This window comes from Scyliorhinus torazame, chromosome 9, assembly GCF_047496885.1.
Source record: "Scyliorhinus torazame isolate Kashiwa2021f chromosome 9, sScyTor2.1, whole genome shotgun sequence".
Taxonomy (NCBI): Eukaryota; Metazoa; Chordata; class Chondrichthyes; order Carcharhiniformes; family Scyliorhinidae; genus Scyliorhinus; species Scyliorhinus torazame.
The window spans coordinates 139,494,642-139,512,927 of record NC_092715.1 but is presented as its reverse complement, the minus strand read 5'-3'; the positions used below and the strand labels follow the sequence as shown (position 1 = coordinate 139,512,927).

At 44.2% G+C, this 18,286-nt stretch overlaps 1 protein-coding gene across 6 annotated transcripts in view; it reads right to left on the bottom strand.

Moving 5' to 3' along the window:
- Positions 1-544: 544 nt before the first annotated feature.
- Positions 545-18,286, bottom strand: part of znf608 (zinc finger protein 608) — a 121,827-nt gene continuing 104,085 nt past the window's right edge. For 5 of the 6 annotated variants that reach the window (XM_072516557.1, XM_072516559.1, XM_072516556.1 and 2 more), the window contains 7 exons: positions 17,952-18,039; positions 12,619-15,115; positions 7,851-8,268; positions 5,376-5,548; positions 4,482-4,641; positions 3,007-3,088; positions 545-1,474 (listed from right to left, as the gene is read on the bottom strand). In XM_072516557.1, coding sequence (XP_072372658.1) covers positions 1,468-1,474; positions 3,007-3,088; positions 4,482-4,641; positions 5,376-5,548; positions 7,851-8,268; positions 12,619-15,115; positions 17,952-18,039 — 3,425 coding nt within the window. In that variant the 3' untranslated portion in view covers positions 545-1,467. Of the gene's footprint in view, positions 1,475-3,002; positions 3,089-4,481; positions 4,642-5,375; positions 5,549-7,850; positions 8,269-12,618; positions 15,116-17,951; positions 18,040-18,286 lie in introns of those variants that run through there. The other variant, XM_072516560.1, reaches the window with a different exon arrangement.

Below are 18,286 nucleotides of genomic sequence, written 5' to 3'. Positions count from 1 at the left end.
TCAAAATTCTTTGAGACCACAGATTAAACGAAAACTACAACTAATTTTGTACAGTAATACACGGAGATGGGACTGGCTTGGTCTACAGTGCCTGTTTCCATGCTATCAAGTTGGCAAATCCCTCTTGCTTTGATACAACTCGCATCATCTTTACTTGTGCGTATGGTATTAACATCACTGTTGTGCAAACATGACCCAGGATTCCATCTTTGATGCCTCAATCAATTTACCTCTAGGCAACAAGGAGACAGTGATGTGACAAGGCGAAATCATGGCGCTGCTGACCAACCTGGTTGACACATTGGCTGCAGTGTCAACAGTGTGTTAGCTTACAATAGTGTTAAAAGAAACGCTGCAAATTGTGGATATGAAACTGATCACCAAGTAGCAGGGTTACTCCAGCTGCAAGTGCAAAGTAAGAACAGGCTGCAATTTGCTGCTGTACACGGCAGCAGCAAAAGCCAACAAATAAACAATTCCTATTGAGCGGGGAAAAGCATGAAATAAGATCAAAATATAGGATAATAAAAGACTCAACGCCAAATACAAAAACATTTTTTTTTATTCTGATTGCCGAATTATTTAAGGCAAGTATAAAAAATGAAAGCATTCAATATACACTTTACATAAAATAAACTAGATTACAGCATAAAACAAGTAACCAGGCAACTGAGCAATTTCTTCCTAAATCTGAATAATTGTAAACATTTAAAACTGCTGAACTAGTTCAAGTAATAACAATCACAGATGTCTTTTTGTATGGGTGGGTGGAGGGGGTTATGTCGGCTATGGGGTAATCAGCCATTCAATATCATAAAGACATTTTATATTCACAGATGCTCATTATTTTCCATTTCAAACCTGTACATTATATACACACACACAATCACAATGGGCGTTCTTACAACCCTCAGAAGTCCTCTGCATGTATAATCTTCACAATAAACAACAATGCAGTGGACATGTGAATACAGTTAGCACACAGATGCATTTAAATAGTGTCTAAGTGTTTTCAAGGAGCCACCAAGTACACGTAAACACTGTACCAAAGTGTCACTGTCACAGTTAGCCTCTCCGAGGGTCTAAATGCAACACTCAATTCAAGGGAACACCTACCCAGAACAGTATGCTCTACAAAACCAAGCAATTGTCTTCTTTTGTTGCTAACACTTTCAGGAAATGGCAAAGTACTGTGACAACTGCCAACAATAATTGACCCTGCTTGTGTGAGCCTGGTTACTGATACAAAAAAAAACAATAAACAAAAAGAATATATTTCAACAAAAGTTTAATTACAGCAACATTTGTAACTCAGTTATAAAATTTGCAATTTACAAATATGAAATGACTGGTTTTGCCTGACATCAAGGCATTTGAAATCAACACCATGGAACTGATGTCTGTATAAACCTCTTCTTCATGTGATCCAGTCACATGACTATGATTCAATATACACTCATGATGCCATCATTCCCTGCAATAAAACAAAACAAGATGTTAGAAAAGTTTACATGTCTTCTGGGGATGTGTCAGCATGTTTATCCAGTAACTAAAAAAGCGAGACAAATCCCAGGTTTGATTTTGAGTCTGTGCCAATTGCTGTTCTTGTCAAAAGTATTCCCAGAGGTACTACAGTCAGCCTCACCACCCCTGGGTTAAGGAGAGAAGAGTCAGTTAGGATTGCTGGTCCTTATCATTTTCTAGTAAACCCTGCCAAATTTTTTAAAAAGAGTTTTTTTTCCAATTAAGGAGTAATTTAGCATGGCCAGTCCACCTACCTTGCACATTTTGGGTTGTGTAGGTGAGACCAACGCAGACATGGCTGGGATCGAACTCGGGTCCTCGGCGCCGTGAGGCAACAGTGCTAACCACTGCACCATCGTGCCGCCCGAACCTTCCCAAAATAACACACGTGTAGACATTGCACGAGGGCAGACTGAGCTTCAGCTGTGGCCAAATAGCTATTCACGTCTGTACGTGAATAATGGCCACTTGCCCAAGGCAAAGGAGAATTCTTGATGGTCAAGGAACTGTAGGCCATCGGGAGTTGATGTCATCACAAAAAAAGGGTTATGGGGGGAGTGAAAATTGGCAAAAGAATCATTTGCTTCTTGAAAAGATTGGAAAAACTATTTTATAGAGTATTTTTTGTATCAATTTCCAATTTGGCACAGCAACCTTTCATAAACAGAAATGAAATAAATAACCTGATCACAAGAACTGGCTCCTCTCAGGCTTCCTATCTAACCTACTTGACCTGGAAGTCTTTTACTTTAGGTTCCTCGCTGCCACATGTGTGCGCTTGAGGAAGATTGAAATAATATTTATCATATTTTCAGTTTTCCATTGAACTCTAACTGAATTATGGCGAAATTAAATAGGGCCGGCCCACCAGCACGAACTGGGTGCAAGGAACTGTGCTGGAACGCAAATGCCTGAGGCACACTCGACCTTGGGTCTTACTTAAATTTGTGTTAAGATTGGTGAGTCTGATGTAAAATGTGGACCGCTTCTGCAGGTGAGAGGCGATTGATGGTGGGGGTGGGATTGGGATGAGATGCAGCAAACATGAGGGCAAGGACAATGAAGAAGAAACTAAATTAGAGCCTGCGACAGTTTCTGGGACTGCAGACCTTCCCAGCACCACATCCATAGAACTTTGGAAACTTTACATCCAGATGAGCGTTTAAAAAAACGGATCTTCTCGCTGGCTGCCTCCAGCACTCCCTTTAAGGAATGCCGACTAGGGCACAGGTAGGTAGATTTGGTTATCCTGATGTCTGGGAAGGAGGCCTGAAATAGGTGTTAGGTCACCTATTTGAATGTGCAAACGGTCTCATGTGTGCTTCAAGCGCAGGCCCCAGAAACATGAACTTCAGCAGATAGCAATATGACAGGGGATGCAGAATGTGGACACTACCACAAATATTCGTAGCATCACCACATTTCCAAACCAGTACTTCTAATAGTTTCACATGCAAAGATTTTTTTAAAAATGTACCTCACCTTCTCTGTGCAGGGAAAATGGCAGATGCAGAAGCCTGCGCAGCCACCTGCTGACCGGCAACGATGGCAGCGGATGCCAGCCCTAAAATAATTCAATACAAGTAGAAGCCATGATTTATAATTAGTAGAACGTATAGCTCACATGCAACAAATACTATAGCTAGAAATGACAAGAACTGTAACACAGAAAGCATAAAAACAGAGACCGATTGAGGATTTGCTGATTAAACCACTGTGTGTAATTGCACCTTCTGAATAAGACTAAGTGTGATAGCACTGAGCTTGTATTATTTGCTCAGCTTCTCGTTCACGTTCAGGTGGCGCCTCTTCAGCAGGCTACAGTTGAAAAAAATTGCACCATTTCAGAAAAGGTGTAGTTCTGCAGAATTAAACTAATTACAATATAAATTACCACCTCTGGCTCATTGAACCAAATATTTAGCACCAAATATTTCGCTCATTCGCTGAGGTAAAAGATACATTCTCCATTTTGGTGCTTCCATCCTGGGTCCATCATGAGGAGATATCCATGGACGGAAAATGACAGTTTGTGCTTAAGATTTCATGGTCGGGGCGGGTGGCATGTGGCACAGTGGTTAGCACTGGGACTGCGGCGCTAAGGACCCGGGTTCGAATCCTGGCCCTGACTCACTGTCCGTGCGGAGTTCGCACATTCTCCCAGTGTCTGCGTGGGTTTCACCCCCACAACCCAAAGATGTGCAGGTTAGGTGGATTGATCACGCTAAATTGCCCCTTATTGGAAGAAAGAAAAATTGGGTACTCACTTGAAGTTTAAACTATCAAAAACCTAAGATGTAAAATATTTAAAAAGCAATTTGGATGTATTCGAAGTGCCTGAGAGTAAGATTGCCTTCCCCCACCATGGCACCTCAGAAACTACAACAATTAAGATCAGAAACTCTGTGCAGTTAGAGATCAAAACCCACATCTTTCCCCTCTGTCCCAAAAGTACAACATGCACCAAATTTAAAAATTGTTGGAGGAATAGATAATAATATTTTTTTATTATCAACGTAACAGGAAAAACTGACAGGACAATGGCAGCATGGTAGCACAGTGGCTAGCACTGCTGCCTCACAGCATCAGGGACCGGTTCAATATTGGTTTTGGGTGACTGTCGGTGTAGAGTTTGTACATTCTCCCGTGTCTGCGTGGGCTTCCTCCGGGTGCTCTGGTTTCCTCCCACAGTCCAAAGGGATAGGTGGATCGGCCATGCTAAATTGTCCCTTATTGTCCAGGGATGTGAAGGTTAGGTTATGGGGTTGCAGGGATAGGGTGGGACATGGATCGGTGCAGACTCGATGGGCCGAATGGCCTCCTTCTGCATTGTGGGGATTCTATGATCAGTACAAAATGGAGATTGAACTGAAAGAGAACATTTGTTAGCAGCATATTTCAACCTTTATTATCCAATACACATCTCTAACAAAATGGAAAATCAATCAGATGAGTACCTTGATATGGGTCATATTGGCCTGGTATTAGTGGATAGCCCATTCCAACATGCGTGTGGTGATGGGTGTGTACATGCCGCTGTGCAAAAGGTGAATGGCGTTCTCTTTCTCGCTCTCGCTCAGCTTCTCTTTCACGTTCAGGTGGCGCTTTTTCGGCAGGCTACAGTTGAAAAAAATGGCAACGTTTCAGAAAAAAGTGTAGTTCTGCAGAATTAAACTAATTACAATATAAATTACCATCTCTGGCTCATTGCACTAAATATTTAGCTCATATGCATTAATTAAGATGCACAACTTAATATTCTGCACATGTGCCAAAACAGCAGGAACAAGCTTGAAAAGGAACCAGAAATCCATGTATTTTTTCTCTTAACAAAATCATAACAGGATAAAAAGGAGGCATCTATTTGTGGAGCATGTGGCTGTGATTTACTGTGCAAAGGTTGGTGTTCCCACTCGAGGACCCGATATTTTGAAATCCCTTAACAATACTAAAACCTGAAGCAGCCAAAAAAAACAGTCAATTTGCAGCTCGGTTATATGTCTTTATGGATGTTTCTTCAACATTTGGAAAAATGTTCATCAATAACCACTGTCCAAAAGTGTGGGAAAACATTCGAAACACAAATTAGGAACAAAAAGGAAAGCCACATGTTGATAATTTATAGTGGCCAGTTCAGATTTTATTTCACGTGCTCACTATGGACATCTTTGCCTGTAAGTTTTTACAAATGTGGTACATCACATAGAACACATTGTCAAAGCAAATCATAAATTACTAGATTTATATCCAGGTTTATTGCACTGCTGATTTTTTATGATGCAGCAAGCCTTTGGTCTGTTCTGTTTCCCAAGCTTGAACAATCTTGGTAGAGCTCTGGTCACCCTACTCACCCCAGGAGACTTGCTGCGGTACTGGTTGGCATGCTGCTGAAGAAGGTCGAGTGCCTTTGATTCAGCTGCTGGTTTAGTGTTTACACTGGGACTTGTGCTTGATTTCTCAGTCTCCTCTCGGCTGGACATCTTCCCATAGACAGGGTAATGAAACCCTGGAGATAGATATGCCCCTGTGGATTGATAAAAAGAAACATTATTGCAGCCCTTCTTAAATTTCGAAGAACCACCTGTTTTGGATGCGACCAGCATCGAGATTTTGTGTCACAGGCCACGCATATAAATCAATGTATTTTTTTAAAAAATTGAGATACCCAATTCATTTTTTCCAATTAAGGGGCAATTTAGCGTGGCCAATCCACCTAACCTGCACATTTTTGGGTTGTGGGGGCAAAACCCACGCAAACACGTGGAGAATGTGCAAACTCCACACGGACAGTGACCCAGAGCCGGGATCGAACCTGGGACCTCGGCGCCTTGAGGCCGCAGTGCTAACCCGCTGCGCCACCGTGCTGCCCATATATCAATGTATATCGACGATACGAAGATTGGTGGAGTTGTGGATAGTAAGGAGGGCTGTTGTCGGCTGCAAAGAGACATAGATAGGATGCAGAGCTGGGCTGAGAAGTGGCAGATGGAGTTTAACCCTGAAAAGTGTGAGGTTGTCCATTTTGGAAGGACAAATATGAATGCGGAATACAGGGTTAACGGTAGAGTTCTTGGCATTGTGGAGGAGCAGAGAGACCTTGGGGTCTATGTTCATACATCTTTGAAAGTTGCCACTCAAGTGGATAGAGCTGTGAAGAAGGCCTATGGTGTGCTCACGTTCATTAACAGAGGGATTGAATTTAAGAGCTGTGAGGTGATGATGCAGCTGTACAAAACTTTGGTAAGGCCACATTTGGAGTACTGTGTACAGTTCTGGTCGCCTCATTTTAGGAAGGATGTGGAAGCTTTGGAAAAGGTGCAAAGAAGATTTACCAGGATGTTGCCTGGAATGGAGAGTAGGTCTTACGAGGAAAGGTTGAGGGTGCTAGGCCTTTTCTCATTAGAACGGAGAAGGATGAGGGGCGACTTGATAGAGGTTTATAAGATGATCAGGGGAATAGATAGAGTAGACAGTCAGAGACTTTTTCCCCGGGTGGAACAAACCATTACAAGGGGACATAAATTTAAGGTGAAAGGTGGAAGATATAGGAGGGATATCAGAGGTAGGTTCTTTACCCAGAGAGTAGTGGGGGCATGGAATGCACTGCCTGTGGAAGTAGTTGAGTCGGAAACATTAGGGACCTTCAAGCAGCTATTGGATAGGTATATGGATTACAGTAAAATGATAGTGTAGATTTATTTGTTCTCAAGGGCAGCACGGTAGCATTGTGGATAGCACAATTGCTTCACAGCTCCAGGGTCCCAGGTTCGATTCCGGCTTGGGTCACTGTCTGTGCGGAGTCTGCACGTCCTCCCCGTGTCTGCGTGGGTTTCCTCCGGGTGCTCCGGTTTCCTCCCACAGTCCAAAGATGTGCGGGTTAGGTGAATTGGCCAATGATAAATTGCCCTTAATGTCCAAATTGCCCTTGGTGTTGGGTGGAAGTGTTGAGTTTGGGTAGGGTGCTCTTTCCAAGAGCCGGTGCAGACTCAAAGGGCCGAATGGCCTCCTTCTGCACTGTAAATTCAATGTTAATCTATGATTAATCTAGGACAAAGGTTTGGCACAACATCGTGGGCCGAAGGGCCTGTTCTGTGCTGTATTTTTCTATGTTCTATGTATTACTGGGTCTGTCTTCATGAAATCCAGGACTCTATCTTGCATGCACAACTCTCTCATTTCCATATTGTTTCCTTTTCACCTGATCCCTGCTGAAGCCACTGGCTCATATTGGATATACATGACCCCAGGATCTGGCATCCTACCAGTGCCTAGGCCCATAGCCATCAAATTAGCCTCGACATCAAGCATCAGCTGGCTGTTAAAAGTGAGGGCATCAAAGCACCGTGCAATCCTGTCTCTACTCAAAATCCAATGGATAGAGCCCAGTAGTATTAATCATCACCAGTCCAGGAAAAGTAAGGCTAGTTGCAGCGTCTTTACTTTTACCTGGCCGAGATCTGCCTAGCTCAGCACTGACTGGGAGCCGACACAGGATCTGCCTGGTTTGTAATTCTCAGTTACATACTGCACAGTAAATTTATCATCTGTCAAGATTGTTTTGGGTTTTTCTTTATAATCAGACAGACAGACAACAATCAGACAATTTCAGTCATCCATATTTCTCTATTTAATATCTAGAGACAGAGTAGCGGAGAGTGAAAGAGCTACTGACTTTTCCTTTCTCTTCTATCCTCTATACCTGTCTTTCCACATGCAAAATGAACATGTCTCATGACGTCAACTATTATCACTCAAAACTTATTTTTGTTCTCTTTGATTCCTCTCCTATGGACCTATACACACACACATACATCAGGATGACCTACCTGGGTAGCTATGCATCAACACTGGAGACACTGCTCGGTAGGCTGGGTCATACATTTGTGAATAAGGGTTATAAGCGTGCAGGTACTGAATATAAGATTGATGCTGATTCATTGGTGATGAGACGGCAACACGAGCTGCTCGAGATTCCTTCGCAATGACAGGAGTCTTACGATCATCAGTTTTACTTTTATGCTCCTCCACTGTCAGAGACTGGGATTCAGCCCGTTTGGCATCTTTGGGCTCCTCTTTAATATTAGTTACTGCCATGGGAATATTAGATACATTTCCCTCTTTGCTGGATGCCTTAATTGGACTGTCTTCTTTCTGTTTTCTCTCTCGTTCAAAATCATCTATTTTTTGCTGCTCCATATACTTGGGCTGATAAACATAATGGTGCCATGCCCGGTTATCTGACTCCTGTGGACAATCAGAGAACAGGTTACTTAGATTTCACATTCCAGGATCTCATAAAATCTGTGCAGTAAAATTCTATGGCGTTAATTCACACAAATGTATACTTTAAACAGGCTTGACACAATTGACTTGCAATTGGGTGTTGCTCATATTAATTTCTAAATAAGTTGCAATCACACTATGCTTAAAAGGGATGGAATCTCCTGCTCTCTCTGGTGGTGAGTTTGGAGGTCGGAAGGGTATTCAGTGAATCAGTGGGGTACCTGAACCCTTTCCCATCTCTGTCAGAATTAAGTTGTGGGCAGGAAGGTCATTGGTTAATTTACTTACCCCACAGCTAATTGAGGCCCTTAAGTAGCCAATTAATTATCACTTTTGGGCCTCATCCTACCACTGCTGGTTTAAACCCAGCTACAGGTAGGACTATTGCCATGTGGCAGGCATGACGACTAAAACTGTATGGTCAACTTATTCTCTCCGAGGGATTATCCTTCAATCAAAAGCACTCAGTGCTGATCGAGGGACTGGGCATACTGTGGCTTGGTCACTCCCAAGATCTTGGGATTCCAGTGCCTGTCCTCCCGGCAGCAGCCATGGCCTCCCCAGTGAGCACGAAACTGCCAGCCTCTGATTTATCTGCAGCTCTCAGTAGGCGAGATTCTGCCTCCAGAGCCTTGGTCCCAGGTGAAGTCCCATAGCTGGCCTCACGCCTGCCTGATTGGCATGTGGTTTGGTGGGACCTGCTGAAATGAGGCAGCGGAGGTCTCTCATCAGTTCTCCAGTCAGTAGGCAAGACCCCAATGCCTTAACAAAATTCCAATGAAGGACTTTGGACCACAAAGGAATTATCAGGAGATGCACTTGAAACAATCTCTCGAAGATGTCAATGAAAAATTCAATCTGAGATGATTTTTTCCCATTATAATTTTTTTCTTCCATGCAGAATAGAATCAATGAGTAGCTGCTTTGTTCAACATATACCTTAAAGGTTCCATGGGCAAAATTTTACATGAAGAACCATAAACATTCTGAATATACCTTGAAACTGCAAACTACAGAAGAGTACAACCATGAGACTTGAGTTTACATGTTCTTTTACAGCTAAAGGGTGATCCAATTATTATCAACTCAAAGCTAGGGTCTGCTTTCACGAGAAAGTTAGCTGACCTATTGTTTAAAATTATCATTTCAACAAAGTTTTCATATCGCTCGTTTACAAAATTTTCAATTATTACAAAAAATATCACCAAAGAATATCCCCATCCTGGACTTTCTGATTCATTCTAGAGTACAGCTGGTGCTCATGATCTTCCAGAAATAGAGCAAAGTCGGCCATTTATTCCATTGAGTCTGTACCGCCATTCAGTGAGATCATGGCTCATCTAACTCCATACACCCTGCTTTACCCATGTCCCTTAACACCCTTTGTTAACAAAAATCTATCAATCTCATTTTCTAAAAAGGCAAGCGATCTAGAATAATTGTTATTTGCAGAAGGGTTTTCCGAAGTTTATCGCCTTTTGTATATCGATGCGTTAATTTCCACACCATGGGCCAATTCGACCAAGAAAATTCTAAGTCCAGTTTCGGGCACATTTAGCGGCGCCAAGAAAGACCCTTCTATTCAGCGGCAATTGCCATTTTCTTTTGGATTCGCCGAGGAACTCTGTCAAGAGACTTTACATTTACACTTCCGTCATTTCCTGCACTGGGGACTACTCAGGGATCGGGGCAACATTTGTAAAGGCACCCGATCTTTCAATCCCCGTCTCTGCTTCTGGACCCCCGCCGCAATTCACCCAACTTGCCTCCTCTGGGTCTTCAAACCCCTCCCCCCCAACCCCCAAGGCCTGGCCCCTGGCATGGGCAACCTGGCACCTTGGCACTGTTAGCCTGGCACCTTGGCAATGCCCCTTCTAGTCTGGCATGCCACCTGGGCATCCTGGCAATGCCACCCATGTCCAGATGGCAGTGCCAAGGTGCCACTCTGCCCAATGCTTGACCACCCGGAGTTCTCCAATGACCTGGGAAATCCCTTCAAGACACTATGTCAGGCGCGGCGAGGCCGCTGAATTGCGCCCCATGTCCCCTGGGCCTGGACTCCCTAACCAGCAGAAATCGATTCTCTCAAACTGTCCTATAATATCTTGAAAACAACGATCAAATCACAACTCAGGGGATGCAGCCTTAGTTTGAGTCATCACTCTGTGTAATTAGATCCATTCTGATAAATCTACACCATATTCCCACAAAGGCCAATATATCCTAGGGGAGAATTTAATTGCATGGAAGTGTGGTGGGTGGGGGCCTCGCCGATTTCCCACCTCAGCCCTGATTAAGTCCATGCTAGGAAGACTCATGAATGGCCTTTCGCTTCGCCGCCAATTGAGGCCCTTAAGCCTCATCCATCGGCACTTGTGGGGGAGCTCGCCAAACAGAAAATCCAAAAACTAAATTCTGTTAGGGTTGCTGGCGGGTTACCTGGGGTACCCCATTTAAAGGCAGCCAGTCCCCGGTCGGGGGACTGGGTAACCTTGGCCTTGAGTGGGCACATAACCGACAACAGCAGCAACCACTGCCTGCCTGGTGGCATTGCCGAACAATGAAGAGCTGCTGGTCGATCAGAGGGCGGAACTTCCACCCGAGATCCTTGATCGCAAGGTAGGTCTGCGTCTAGCCTTATTGCGATGGGCACCGGCCTTCCCAAAAAGAGGTGGGGATCGGTGAGACCCCTGTAACCAACATTAAACTCTAGCCCAAAGGTGTGGGCCAGAAATGATCTCAGTCCTCCAGGTTTGGTTCAACCCGGTTATTGTATAGATGTGGCATGACTTTCACCCTCTGGCTTTCTAGTCTCTCTGGCTATAAAGGTCAGTTTTTCATTTGCCATTCTGATTATTTTCTGTTTCTGCTCCTGATATTTTAATGATCTATGTACATGGACCTCTAAGTTTCTTTGTATCTCACTGTTTCTAGTTTTTCACCATTTGGAAAGTGCTCTGTTCCACCCTTTGTACGTACAAAGCGAATGACCTCCACATTTGTTTATATTGAGATCCATTTGCCACAGTTTTGCCCATTCATTTAATCTATTAATATCTCTTTATTGTTTGATGCTTCTATCAACACTGGTTAGAATGTTGCCTATCTTTCTGTCATTGGCAAATTTGAATATCTCACCCAGTAGTTTAGGCGGCAGGAGACTAACCAACCTTCATTTGCAAGCGCTCTACATTGACATCACTGACAAGTTCCCTTAATTAGCTAGAATCATAGAATCCCTACAGTGCAGAAGGAGGTCAGTTGGCCAATCGAGGCTGCACCGACCCTCTGATATAACTGGTGGAATTGTGAGCCCAGAACAGTATGAAATGTTAGAGGACTGTTGGTAGTTGACTCCACAGTGGGGAGGTGTTGAAGACAAGCCTGAACTTCTCTTCAACCATCAGTCACACGCATGCTTTCCTGTAAAAGTTGAGCAATTGAGACAGGAGAGAATGATTCTCCTTGTCCTCCTCCTCGAAGTGTCGTTATTTTTGTAGGAGCTCGATCAATGGTAAATTCAGTTAACAGCACAGAATTTGGTTTAAAACTGTAACCTTCTGTCCTTTCTGAAATCCCATCCGCCCTTTGTCCCTCCATTAGAGTCAAAGGTTTAAGGGCTGCACGGTGGCACAGTGATTAGCGCTGCTGCCTCACAGCGCCAGGACCCAGGTTCAATTCCGACCTCGGGTGACTGTCTGTGTGGAGTTTGCACATTCTTCCTCGTGTCTGTGTGGGTTTCCTCAAAGATGTGGAGGTTAGGTGGATTGGCTATGCTAAATTGCCCCTTAATGTCCAGGGATGTGCAGGTTAGGTTCTGGGTTATGCGGATAGGGCGGGGGTGTAAATGGGTAGTGTGCTCATTCGAAAGGATGGAGCAGACCCGATGGGCTGAATGGCCTCCTTCTACACTGTAGGGATTCTATGATTCCTTGATCCCATGTTGCAGAATTTCCTCAATAAACTCCGGTTTTCCCACTTAACTATCTCCCTTTAAAAAGAGCTTTAACAAATGTTCTGCCACCTCTTCTAACCCTCACGTCGTGGCTTGGCAACTTCATCTGTTTTCTCTTATCATATTGTAAAGTGTCATGAGGGCATTTTCGATGTAAACATTAAAAATCTAATACAAATGTTGTTACTGGGCTCAGAACCTCATACCTAAGGTGCATTTACTAATCACGGGGAGGGCAATATATATTTTCTTTTAATAAAAATATGAAAATATAGAATTGACGACATTAGCATTGATTATTCACGCTATTAGCCCCAATATCATTAACCACCCACAGGCAACAAACATCTAGCTACCTGTTTAAAGCGTATGGTGGGATCTACTCCTGTCTGTTTCATAGAGTCCATAACAGACTTCATTTCCACTGCCTCCTTGATGAGCTGATGATTTTCCATTTGCTTTGCTTTGAACCCATCAATGGTCAGTTGTTGTTGCAACACAGGTTGAATGTGTGATTTCACAAGCTCATCTGATTTGTTCACAATCCCGGGCTTTGAGGATTCTGATAGCAAGAACGAATCCTTCGCTTTTGAGCTACTTTTGCTTGGCTCGGGGGTAGAAGGGGCTTTTGAAATTGTAGCAGTTGGAACATTTTTCTGTTTTAATTCATCTTTTCCCAGTTCCTTTTGCTGCCCTTCGCTTTTTCTTTCACTATCTCGCCCTATCTGCTGTAGTTTCTGTTCTGCAAATCGCTGCTCCTCGTAAAACTTTTCATACTGTTGCCTGTAAGAAGGATTTGTCATTATTGACTTCTGGTCAACGTAACATAGGCCATATGCATATTGTCCATAATAGAGCGATTGGGCAAGTGCCGGATGTCTCTGTGTAATAACAGACTGGTGCTGAGCTTGAGCATTTACTGTATTTGTGTCACTTTTTTTAACTTCCAAAACCTCCACCTTGTCCTTTTTCTCATTCCCTTCTTCTATCTCTTTTTTCACTTTGATGTTCTGCGATGAAGAAGTGTTCCCGGTTGTGGCGCTACTAACCTGACTAGGATGCATGTAATTGGGCGAATAGTAAGGCTCGTAACCATGGTAAAAAGGTGAATGAGTTTCTTTGCTTTGTGTTGGCTGAGAAGAGGCTGAGGAGTGAGATTTTACAATAGTCTCCTTGGAGGAAATTGTATCCGCAGGAGAATCAGTCTTTGACCTTGTGCCCTCTGACTTGCTGTCAGAACCTCCATCGTCAGCGGCATCAGAAATGTCCGAGTAAGCTGGGCTGTTTGTTTTGGTAGCAGTCCCATCGCCACCATTTTGTGTTAAAACGTGCAATGGTGTCATGGGAGATTGTCCATTAACCAGACTGCCGCACTCCAACCTACAGGCACTCCCGATAGAAGGGCTGGGTGCATTGTCTGTGAACGTGTAAACCTTATCAGCCTCGGCTTTTATGCTGGCCATTCTGCTCTCCTGAGAGTCACATAAACCATTTGCAAGCACTTCATTCTTATTGAGATGCTCTTTTAAAAAATGTGAAGTCAGCTCTTTTGCAGAAGCTTTTAAATCCTCAGGTTTCCCTAGTTTAGAGTCCATCTTTGGGCTGACTGTCTCTTTGCCCTCTTTGTCTTTCAGCTTTCGCTTCTCTTTCTTCTTTTTATCTTTGAGTGAGGACAGGGCTGGGTTTACCACACTAGGCTCTCCCATAATGGTAGGCTTTGGTTGAATAGGTTTCAGTGGTGGACTCTTTGGTGTTGCCTGGACAACTGTTGTAGTAAGAGATGGTAGCCCTGGTATTGTTCCTGCAGAAGTGGTTGTAAATGTTGCTGTGGGAATAGCAATCAACTGTGGTGGGGGAGGGGCAGGGGCAATTGGTCTCGTTGTCTTAGGCTTTGATAACGTTTTATCCACTTTTCCATTGCTGTTCTTCTTCCCCTTTTCTTTGTCACCCATGTTTTTCTTATCTATGACCCCTTCTACTTCAAGTTTGGGCATTTCTGAAGCAGAGCTACCATCGGGAACTGAACAACTTTCCAAAGCAGTAGTCATATTGGAAATCACAGGAAGGTTATTCAAGTCATTATTAAGACCTTTCCTTCTACTAGCATTCTTCCCGGATTTAGAGTTGACTAGTGTGCTTTGAGCGCTGTTAACCAAGTCTTTGCGGCCCTTTGGTGTCCCTGGGGTGCTAGAAATAGGTGATGGCGGTGCCTTTATCTGATCATAACTCAATCCACCACCTGACACCAATGTGCCATTTCCTGGTTCAGCGGGTTCAACACCAATTGCCACATTACTCAAAGCCTCTTCACAGTCTGACATTTTATCTTCAATGTCCGGTTCAAATTCCAATTTATTCTCGGGGTCTAAGTGCGCATGAGCTTGGTGGTAACGCAAACCATTGATGTGCTTGTATTTCTTACTACAGTTTGGATGAGGACAGTCAATTAACACTGGGGAAGAGCAGCCTTGTTCCACAAAAGTAGCCTCAGATTTCCCCTGCGGCGTGGTTGGAGTGCTTCTCGAATTTGTGCGGACCCTCTTCCCAGACTTGGTGTCCTCAGAACTGGAATTTAGGTCCAAATCCATAGGGGGTTTGTTTTTCCTTTTGTTGATGGGCGAGGGACTTGTTTTCACATCCTCCATGGTACAGTTCGGGGGTGTCCTACGTCCACTCGAGTTAAGACTTCCCCGGCGTCCTTTTCCATTGGCACCGCCTCTGTTCTTACTTTGCATGCCCCTGGACTCCGTAAAACTGACTTCATTCATTGGAGCATTAGCAACAGACCGTGCCCTTTTGCCCCGGCCTCGGCTTGCTCTCATTTCAACGTCACTTGTGGGCGATTCACAAAATCTGAGGAACATGAAACAACATTTCAATTAGTATTAGCCTGAACTGTACGTGTTGTGCATGTTGAAACTCAGTCAGCAGTAAATGAAGACTATTAAGAAATAGATAAGTTACTTTTGATAGAATTTTAAATCCAGGAGCTCAGCAGTACCATGGGAAATGTTGGCAAAATGCCACATATTTTTGAGATAAACTTGCATAATAGATTATAAAATACTTCCTGTGGGCTGCCAGTCTGCAATAATACAATGATTTTTTAAAATGTGATGGCTCCATCAAAAGAGTTACCAATTTCTGTCAGATCCAGGTAGGGTTACTTTCCAGCTCTTTAAATCTGGGTTTAGAGCCAGGTCATGCTGAAGCGATGAATGATCCCTCGTTTGTTGAGTTCTTATCCAATGAGCCCGGTTAATTTCAACATTGGGACTGCCTTACAACATCAAATTGTTATACACTTTGGTAGCTGCTGTGAAACTGGCAGCTATGCATGCTTAATTATGGTGCAGAACTAGCCAACGGAGAGACTGAAAACAATCTTGGACTGGGCCATAGACAAACAATACAAGTAGAATGTTCAGTTATATCGCCCTAATTTGTAGAGTATAAATGTGAGACAAAGGGAATTTAATGGAAGTGAAACAGAGTCCTGTTTTGGGCCGTGTTTAGTGAGGTGTACTCGGCGCTTGCAGGGCAGAGAATGACCCCGTTATCAAACAGGGCTCTTCTTCTTTTCCGGGCCTCAGCTTGGAAAGCCCCGCCGAAGCCGCACTTCGACCCATTTCCTGCACTAACGCGCTCAGCTCGCCAGTGAGATGGGGGCACCATTCCGTGGTCTCCAGACCCTCCCCTCAACTTACTAATTAGGGAGTCCTCGAGCCCCCCGCACCCCATCTCATATGGGCAGGGCACCCCATGGGCCCGATCCCCAACACGGGCAAGATGTCAGCTGGGCACCCCCTCTGGGATTGCTAGGGTGGCACCTGGGTGTCACTGCCAGGATACACAGAGGACATCAGGAGTGACAGGGTACGGGCAGCACGGTGGCGCAGTGGGTTAGCCCTGCTGCCTCACGGCACCGAGGTCCCAGGTTCGATCCCGGTTCTGGGTCACTGTCCGTGTGGAGTTTGCACATTCTCCCCGTGTTTGCGTGGGTTTCGCCCTCACAACCCAAAGGTGTGCAGGGTAGGTGGATTGGCCATGCCAAATTGTCCCTTAATTGGAAAAACTGAATTAGATACACTAAAAAAAAGGAGTGTCAGGGTACACCCTGCCCAGAGCCCAAGCACCCAGGTGCCTCCGATCGCCTTGGAGAACCCCCCCACTCCATTCCCCACCTCCGCCCCCATGTGCTGTAATGCCTAGTCCACATTTGTGGAAACCAGTGCTAAACGTGCCATGACAAAGTCTCCAAGGCAAAGTCGTTTGATCCCGGGCTTAAGTAACTCCGGTGCAGACATATTCAAGTGAGACTAATTACTCACTTGAATATGCACATCTGGATCACGCCCAATGAGGGCAAAATCCTGATCACGACGCCTCATGCGATCTCAATAGATCGCATGAGGAGTCCCTAGCAGCTGAAATCTCACGAGAAGCTTCTCACGAGATTTACTCCAGAGTTGGGTGTGACAAGGCCAGTATATCATGCCCAAAGGCTGTCAAACTTAATTGTATTGTCCTCTAGTCAGGCTACACCCTGAGTGTTGCACCTTATTTTGGTCATTGTGCTTCAAATGGAAGAGTCACAAAGTTAAACTACAGTGCCAGAGGGATAAGCTGTGTGCCAACCTACAACAGCTTGAATTCATCAACCTTCAATGGAAACAAAATGGGAGAAGACCATTTAGAGGGACTTATATATCTTTTTTCAAAATGGATTAGAAAAGGTGAACCCCGAGTACAATTTGATTGAAGGATTGCAGAGCAGGGAGACAAAGGTACAAACAAGGAAAAGACCATTTCAAGACTGATGTCAAGGAGCACTTCTCAGTAAAATATCTCCTAGGTGGGAAAGTGAAGTCAGAACTCTTGGCATTGCTTAAAAAGCAGTTAAGACCGCGTGTTAATTGAACATCAATTAGATAAACTGCATTCAGGTGGGGGGGCATTAATTGGCGACTCATCAGTGCTTTTACAGATGAAAGTGATTTTTGGAGGCACTCAGTATGCAATGTGTGTCACTGTATTTCCCAATAAGGTCTTATTTAAAGACCAGCATTCTATTGTTCACCACCTGGCGATCCAGGTACAGTAGCACAGTGATTAGCACTGTTGCTTCACAGCGCCAAGGTCCCAGGTTCGATTCCCGTTTGCGTCACTGTCTGTGCGGAGTCTGCACGTTCTCCTCGTGTCTGCGTGGGTTTCCTCTGGGTGCTCAGGTTTTCTCCCACGAGTCCCGAAAGACGTGCTTGTTAGGTGAATTGGGCATTCTGAATTCTCCCTCTGTACCCGAACAGGCGCTGGAGTGTGGCGACTAGGGGCTTTTCACAGTAACTTCATTGCAGTGTTAATGTAAGCCTACTTGTGACAATAATAAAGATGATTGATTGTTATTGATTATTAATAATAAATATTCCTATGGAAGAATGAGCTAGATGGGCTGAATGGCCTATCTGATCTGCATTTATCTTTGCGACACCAGGAACGCAAGCTTGGTATCATGCTCCATTGAAGCCATAGAAACTAATACCAAGAAACACATTTTTCCATTTAGTGTATTTACTGCAATATAACGCTTCTAAGTTGGTGCAATTTCAGGTCCTGCATGTAGAATTCCAAAGTTATTTTGCAATTATTCTGGTCTACAGGAGGATTTCAAGTGCGCCCAAAGTTGGCTTACCTTGGAGGTGCCCAGTCATGTTTTGTGCAGTCCAAAAGTGTCCCAACGTATGTTTTATTTCGCCAGGTCACATTTACCACCAGAACACCTGCAGGAGATAAAGGAAAAAAAATTTTTTTTTAAATGATCTTTACATTTGGGTCTGAATTTTTCAGATTAAAGGCTTGTGAGTGCTGGTAAAGAACACATCCCCACCCACTCTGACAAACCAATTGTCACTTCACGCTCTAACAAACGTTGATTGGCAGAAGGCAGAATTTCCATTCTCACTTGGGTGGAAGTATCACCTTGATAGCTGCCAGCCAATCAGATTAGCTGGCAGCTCTCCAGCACCT